Below are 8,195 nucleotides of genomic sequence, written 5' to 3' on the forward strand. Positions count from 1 at the left end.
AACTGGACGCTACATGAGCCTCCACTCCCATTTCACTTTATCAAGCTCTGCAGACATCTTTATAGTTTTGGCAACTCAAACCAAAACTCAAGCATTTCTGTATTTTTATCATCTGCAGCCCAGCGTACACCAGTGAGAAGCAGCGCCCATCTGTTGCCGGGCAATAACCAGAAAAGAAAATAGAATAAAAGCAGTAAAATTAACTAGGAGGGATTTGTGACTTAGTGACTCCTGATGCATTCATGCATGAGAAATTCTCCCTGAAAACAAAAAAAAACAAAACTTTATTGTGAAATTAGTATAAAGAAAAAAGTTCATTTCTAATGTCACACTTCAGCAGAGACGAGCCAGAAAAGAATCCAACAAATTATGTTTTATTATCGATGTGTGTCCAGTGGTAGTAATTGCCAAACACCCAATATGTATTTAATGTTGCGAAATTCCCTATGAAGACCATCCAGCTTTGTGGGTACACTGTTTTGGAAGTCATTGTCACTCGAGGGTCTCAAACATGATACTTGAAAAGTGCTGATCACGCTTAAAAGAATCTGCTGCGATTTCCAAATATGCTGCAAGAAATATCTGATGGCTTGAGTCCTTGTATCATGACCCACATTCAACACTTAATGCGTGGACGTTTGTGATTTTTGACATTTTCTGCAGGAGTGTGACCCATTAAAACAACCGTCTACACTGCACAGTGACCCAGATACAGACAGGAAATCACTTTCAGTAGAGCTCCGAGTGACTTTTCCTTCAGCAGTGGTCTTTGTAGCTCATAAAAACAGCATTATGTCAAACTAAGAACAGGTAATGTCTTCGGGCTCGAGTCCCCAGACTGTTCTTGAAAAGCAATATAAACAGGCTTTACGCCATTCCATGAAATTCGGCATCTAAACCGCTCTGGCCTTCTAAGCAAATGCCTAACCTGAGTTTCTCCTTTGACTTTACAGTGAGCTACACGATGATGCTGGTTCAGCTCAGTATATCTGATCTACAGCAGCAGCAGCATTTTAACACACTGGTTTGCCACCCTGAACTTTTCTTTGCTCATTTTGCTGTTTTCTTATTTGACATAAAAAATGATGTCTTGTTTTTCTTGAAGTTATCAGTGGTATCCTCCAACCCTGTAACTTTGGCATTTTCACATAAATGTGTCCTCCTGTCCCAGACATTTATGTTTAAATCTGGGCATCTCTGTCATTGCAGCCTGGCTTATCAATAATTGTTCACTCTAACATTTCCTGGTGACAGTAGTGTTAACTGGACCGTGTTAACGAGTCCTGCTATCTGCAAGACAAACACCACTCAATCTGTTGACCATATTCACGTTTTTGGAGCTGGTTCACTCAGCCATCAGGGCATCCAATTGGCTTCACACAATTAGCACATGTCAACAATGAAATACAGCGAGCTCGGTGGGTCCTTTCCATCCTTTCCATGGTTACAGTGTAAACGGTATGTGAGGAAAGCTCGTCCATTCCTAAAAGCACCAAACAACACAGTTAAAAAAAGAAAAAAGAAAAATTGCTTTAACCCTCATTTCAGTCCATATGAATGTGAAGAGCATGAGCATTAAATGCTGTGTCTCCTGTTAGCGCACTACTAAGGAAAACTTTGCTTTCCCATCAGCATGCCGGTCAGCTAATCCGCTCCTGCAGCCAGGCTCGGTGGGCAATCGCCCATGATATTGGGCTGCTTGGCTGGATGGCCAAACTGAGACAGAGTTTGTTGTTGTCATGCTGTCGAATCTCTGGTCTGTGGGTTGGACGTGTTTCTAGGGCTCAGCTGCCACCTTCCCACTGAGGTTTTAAGCTGGTTTGAGCTGGTCCTGGCAGAAAAAATAAAACACAGTCTCCGCTGCAAACTCGACCTTTAGTTGTAATTTGCAGGTCGTGTTTGATGGAAAAATGGGACTTTGTTTTTCCCTCCAGGAGCTGAAGCTCATAAGTGAAGCTCCTGTGGAGATGCCAGGCGTTTCTGGAGGCGTACCATGGCGAGCTGTTATTGATTTTGTAGTCATGGGTCATGGCTCAGGGTACATTGAGCAATATCTGTCTTCCATTAGGAGGATTTGCACTACTTCTACACCCTTCATTGACCAATCAGGGCTTTTAGCAGCGCTTCTGTGGGCTGCACTGGGTAAACAGTACTTGTGTTTATCAGAGAAAGTTGCCCAATCATGTTGCCCAGTGGTCAGTAAGCGTGTGGACAGCTGGGAATTTTTAGCCTGAGTATGTATTAGAAATGACAAAAATATAAAAAATCCTTTCCCCATTACTGTAAAACCTCATTTTTTTCTGTGTTATCTTGTGAAGGGAGCTTATTGTGCAGTTCCTCAACAGAATCTTACTCCCACAAACCAAAAGCATGGAAGTGCCCCCCTCTCTTCCACCCATTCCCCAACCCCACTTTAATTCCCTTGGGTCCCCTCCTCCTCTTGCGTCCCTCCTTTAGGGACGTCAGTTTAGGGGTAAGGCAGGGGCAAATCCTATGAAGAAACACTGAGCCACTGAGGGGAGGAGTGAAAACTGCTGCTCTGTATAGTTTATGTGACAGCACAGTGAATGAGCGCTCAGCACACTGGAGAGATTTGAGGCTCCAGCGCTGTAGCTGTAGGTGTAGTCTCACTTTTACCTGAGCTTCACTGTGCAGCTGATCTCTCAAGGTTCTCGGCAGAAGCAAGGCAGAAGAAAATAACTGAGACTTCTAGCAGCTAATTTTGGTTCTGTGTCTCAGCGTGAACCCCTCAGGTTCCTACTCATCTGTTCTAAGGTAGGTCCGCATGTCTAATGAAGTAGAAACGTGTTCAAACCTTTGAACGTTTTTTGTTTTTGCAAACGCTGTGAGGACTCTGGTGAGCCTCACTTTAAGATCCGTACCACATGTTGCATGCAGTCATGGCACAATCTAAAAACACACACGACGTCTTTCCCAGCAAACTACAACTTCTACTTCACTATACTTTAAGCAAAGCTGGACTTTTACTTGCCAAAATCTTATTTTGCTCTCTGCTATCTTCACTTTCCATCCACTGAATTTATGGAGATTCTGTGATGCAGCCCTCATTGTAATATTAATGAGCCATCACATTGAAAATTAATATCTCCTGATATTAAATAGAAACAAATACAAATCTGCATTGCAAAAGACATCAATGTAGATTTGGACGGTTGTCATTGCTATTTTATGGTCACAATGATCAAAGTTTAAGTTTGAAGAACGAGTTCTAACGCCAAAGAGAATGAGCAGGAATTCATGATGGAGCGGGAGGATTCATGCCTATTTAACATATTGTATTCATGCAAATATTTTTAGACAGCTTCCCCATCGATCTCATAAATGGAACAAGAGACATTTGAATGAACACAAAGGAGGCTGTACAGTCTTTTAATGTCCTTTATATGCAATTAGTACAGAAGGCTGCAGGAATGTCTTTCATGAATGCAGCTCTTTGAGTAGTTAGAGCTGCACGATAATCCTGAACAATGCATTCTGATAGGAGTCTTTACTGTATGGACCTTTTGCCAGCAACAGCATTTGGCAGCATTCCTAGAATTCATAGTTTGCAGGGTTAACGTTTCTTTCGACCCCCCCACCTTTTGGTTAATCTCACAGGTTGTGCAACCTGTGATTTGTCAGCAGAGAACAAGCTGTAAGTTCAAACTGCAGAGCAGGTGCAGCTAACTCAGACTGCACTTGCACACTGCCCTTTTGGTTTCGCAGTTCTGGAGCCCTGTAGGGAATTTTTAAGACGTGATTTTCTTTCTCTTGGTTGCACTGTGATTTTGACAGGTTGGCCTCAAGTATTAATATTAAAACTATTAAATCATCAACTCATGCCCCACAACATGTGAGCAGACTGGTTTATTTAACATTTTTCTTTGCTCTCTGATTTCAGGTGTCAACATGCTGAAGCAGGTTCTGTCATTCAGCCGCTCCTTGGTGCGAAGGAAAGTGGTCGACCTAAACAGCCTGGAAGACTCCAAGCTCTGCCGCTGCTTGGGAACCCTTGACCTTATTGCTCTGGGAGTGGGCAGCACTCTGGGGGCTGGTGTGTACGTACTGGCTGGAGAGGTGGCCAAGGGAGACTCCGGTCCCAGCATCGTCATCTCCTTCCTAATCGCCGCCATGGCCTCTGTCATGGCCGGCCTGTGCTATGCCGAGTTTGGCGCCCGAGTCCCTAAGACCGGCTCCGCTTACCTTTACAGCTATGTCACTGTAGGCGAGATTTGGGCCTTCATCACTGGTTGGAATCTAATCCTTTCTTATGTGATCGGTGAGTTAGGGGCAATGCTCAAATTTGTTTTTATGTAAAGAAGACACCGGCTCCCCAATTTTCTTTGTTTCCTCACAGGCACCTCCTCAGTTGCCAGAGCATGGAGCGGCACATTCGATGAAATGATAGGAGGACACATAGAGATATTCTGTAAAACCCACTTCAGCATGAATTCTCCCGGTTTGGCCCAGTACCCTGACTTCTTTGCGGTCTGCCTGATTCTGCTGCTCTCTGGTAAGGCAGCAAAACAAAAGCTGAAAATCACAAGATTCATGTCAAACCGTTGACACACAGGCTGCAGCGAATAAATGAAATTTAGAATTGGCTGCATCTTGAGCAAAAACAAGCTTATGAGCCACGGCTGACATAATATAACATAATCTAAAACAGGAAAGCAGGGGACTCTGGTGTTAAAGAGGGCGAGGGATCCCAGAGGGCTGTGTGAGTCTGTTAGGTGCACACATGCACCCTATTTTTGCAGCTCCTACAGATTTTGATCACTTAAGTCTAAGCATAAGTTGTGTCTTGCTCACACACAGTAATTTGGAGAATTTTGCACAGTTGCACTAGTTTTTGTTACGTTCAACCCTTTAACCCTCAAACAATTTAATCATGGTTTTTGCTCTCGGCCTGCCAATACGATGATTACATTAAGTCAGTGGGACTCAGTAACAGTCCACCAGTGTTTGGTTGTTTTTGTGAGGATGGCAGATACACTAGCTATGCAAATATAAGATAATCCATAACAAAATCTGAGTCGGGTCGTGTCCTAAAACACAGCAAATAATTTTCTGCCTTCATTCTCTGCATTTGTTGCACGCACTGCTGTTAGTTTCATTTGAGGATTTGTACAGATATCCATGTAGTCCTGAGGAAAAGCTGTGATAAGTTTGATAATCCTCCTTCACGACAGAAACCAGTACAGACATAACCTTTTACCCAGGATGCTAATATAGCATGCTAAACAAAGCAGGTAACTTTTTTTATAATCAGTTGGCTCAATTGTGACAATTTGCAATCAGTGACAGCTAGACTTGGATCCTTGCAGGGTTAGATTGAGAGACAGAGATAGAGTTGTGCAGGCATTTTAAATATTCTACAGCAAGCATCTGAGCTCTGTTTTCTATCTACACATTCAGGACTTCTGTCCTTTGGAGTGAAGGAGTCAGCCTGGGTCAATAAAGTCTTCACATCAATCAATGTGCTCGTGCTCTTGTTCGTTATCATCTCTGGCTTTGTCAAAGGAGACGCATACAACTGGAAGATAACCGAAGACTCCCTTATAAATGTCACCATAGCTACAAGGTAATTGATTTATTTGCAAAGGCAATAGACGGGGCAAAGACGCCTACCCTTTAATACATCAGTTAATATGAAACAACGTGCAGAGCATTGTAAGCAGCATTGCTTCCAGTCACGAGTGTACATGTTACAGGAACCTGTCCGTGACAGCCAATGTGAGCAGCGATTATGGCGTTGGAGGATTCATGCCCTATGGTTTCAGTGGGACCTTAGCAGGAGCTGCCACCTGCTTTTATGCTTTTGTTGGCTTTGACTGCATTGCAACAACAGGTGAGTCACGGTCGGGTTGAGTTTTCATGTGAGTTTTACGAAAGCAGAGCTTCATGTTTTCATGCGTCTGTGTCTGATAGGTGAGGAGGTCAAAAACCCTCAGAGGGCCATTCCCACTGGCATCGTGGTGTCACTGACCGTGTGCTTCTTGGCATACTTTGGCGTGTCAGCTGCCCTCACGCTGATGATGCCCTACTACCTACTGGACGAAAAAAGTCCCCTGCCTATGGCATTTGAATATGTGGGTTGGGGCCCTGCGAAGTATGTGGTGGCTGTGGGTTCACTATGCGCCCTATCCACAAGGTAACCGCTGGATTTGTTTTAACAAATCAAGCTGCATGCATTAGAAAACGAACACGTGTTGCTACAGAAAACCTTTAGATGTAATGCTACATTTGTGATCGCTGTGGACGGATAAATGGGGCTGAGATTTGGTTGAAAGTTTTGACCACATATCTCCAGGTGTGTCTTGTTAATGGATTGATTCTTCCTTCTAATCTGGGGTGTGGCGGGTGCAATATGTAATTGTGTCTGTTTTGAGACACCTGCATGACTCTGTGATGTCATTCTGACATTTAAAGCCTCTTCATTTAATGAGAAAGTTGGAGAGTGTCTCCAAAGTATCTAATGGTGCAGTTTCTATTCTGTCTTTCTTCCCGGAGGGTCTATAAATCGGTTTACTATCAAGAAACCTTGTCAATCCATCTCATGGTCAAATTCAGGTGAAGATTATCTGATTGGACTCAAAGCAATTACATTTTGTATTTTTGCCAGTGCCTGTAATTTATATATGCTGTTATTGTACTGACTGGCATTTTTATCCTTATGCAAGAAAAGTGCAATCCCTTTTAAAACATAATGGGATTGCACACCGCTGCTAAACTTGAAAAAATGATGATATTACCTTCAGGAAAGAAAGACGTTCAGTGTGTGTTTCAGCCCTATGTGTGTGTGATTTACTGTCCTGGTTTGGGGCTTTTGACTAATGTGTTGGTCTTGCATGTCTCTGCTATCTCATGCAGTCTGCTGGGCTCCATTTTCCCTATGCCTCGTGTAATCTATGCTATGGCAGAGGATGGGGTGCTTTTCAAAGCCTTAGCCCGAATCAATCCTAAGACGAAGACCCCACTTATTGCCACTATGAGCTCCGGTGTAGTTGCAGGTGAGAGCCAGGGAGAATCCAAGTGGGATCACTCTAAGCTAATCTTTCTCCTCACCGATCAACTGTGAAAGACACAGCGCAGTCAATGTTGGTTCTGAATCAAATTGGGCCATTACGCTTTCTGATATTAATTATCTAGCGTGTAAGGACCTTGTCATACATCTGTATACACCTGTTGTTCTTTCACAGTTGTGCAGGTGTCATGTTTTCTTTCCCAGAAAGCCCTCAACTTAACCATCAACCCTCTTCTCCCTAGCCTATTGGGCTCCATGTTCCCTCTACCACGCATTCTCTTTGCCATGGCACGAGATGGTATTCTATTCAAATTTATGTCCAAAGTGAGTAAGCGCCAGTCGCCTGTGGCTGCCACCATGGCGGCAGGTACCACTGCGGGTAAGCTGCCAGATCTATCATGGGGTTGTATCGTGGTGTTTTTCTTTTTCTTTTAAAACAATCTCTCTACAGATAATCATTTGGTGACGGTGACTGCATGATAAACTGGGTGATGGTGTTTCCACAAGCATGTGACAAAACCAACAACCCAGTTCAGAGAGTTTCCATCTCCAAGGATATTGTCTGATTTTAAAAATGTTCACCACATGTCCACAAATCCAGCTGGCTACTTTTTGAAAAAGAAGCTAGAAAGTAACTAAATACAAGTGCTGGCAATAATAATAATAATAATAATAATAATAATAATAATAATAATAATAATGGAAGAGTTTTAAACAGGCATGGTTAGGAAGATACACAGAGACACAGATATCTGCTAAGTAAATAACACAAGTACTGGCAGTTGATGGTATTTGTTAAATAATTCAATTAAAATGCTCCAAAAGGGAACAACACCACAACCATGATGGAGAGTTCCAGTTAGTGCAGAGGGAAGGTAGCAGGAATAAAGTAATTTCTTTGCTCCAGGCTGTACACGTTTCCTCATGCTGGTTATCCATTTGGACATGGAAGTAAACTGGAAGCAGCTTCAAGTGGCCATTTGGGCAACTGCAGCTGGCTTATTCAGCTCTGGAGGTGTTGCATTAGCTTCAGCTGTACTTTGTGTTTGGGCACAAACAGCAAAGACAAGTGTTCAGCGTGCTAAACTATTTTGGTGGACATGCTAAACAGAATCAGTCAAGTTGTCATGTACGCTAATATTAGCCCAAAGCACAGCAGCTGCTCCTG

At 43.1% G+C, this 8,195-nt stretch overlaps 1 protein-coding gene across 2 annotated transcripts in view; it reads left to right on the top strand.

Moving 5' to 3' along the window:
- The first annotated feature begins 2,518 nt into the window (after window positions 1-2,518).
- Window positions 2,519-8,195, top strand: part of slc7a2 (solute carrier family 7 member 2) — a 10,327-nt gene continuing 4,650 nt past the window's right edge. Inside the window, exons 1-7 of one of the 2 annotated variants that reach the window (XM_005719502.2) lie at window positions 2,519-2,775; window positions 3,902-4,279; window positions 4,358-4,513; window positions 5,419-5,584; window positions 5,715-5,851; window positions 5,932-6,154; window positions 6,874-7,013. In XM_005719502.2, the coding sequence (XP_005719559.1) occupies window positions 3,910-4,279; window positions 4,358-4,513; window positions 5,419-5,584; window positions 5,715-5,851; window positions 5,932-6,154; window positions 6,874-7,013 (1,192 nt within the window). In that variant the 5' untranslated portion in view covers window positions 2,519-2,775; window positions 3,902-3,909. Of the gene's footprint in view, window positions 2,776-3,901; window positions 4,280-4,357; window positions 4,514-5,418; window positions 5,585-5,714; window positions 5,852-5,931; window positions 6,155-6,873; window positions 7,014-7,269; window positions 7,407-8,195 lie in introns of both variants that reach the window. The other variant, XM_005719503.2, reaches the window with a different exon arrangement.

Source organism: Pundamilia nyererei, unplaced genomic scaffold, assembly GCF_000239375.1.
Source record: "Pundamilia nyererei isolate P.nyererei 1_Seehausen unplaced genomic scaffold, PunNye1.0 scaffold00001, whole genome shotgun sequence".
NCBI lineage: Eukaryota > Metazoa > Chordata > Actinopteri > Cichliformes > Cichlidae > Pundamilia > Pundamilia nyererei.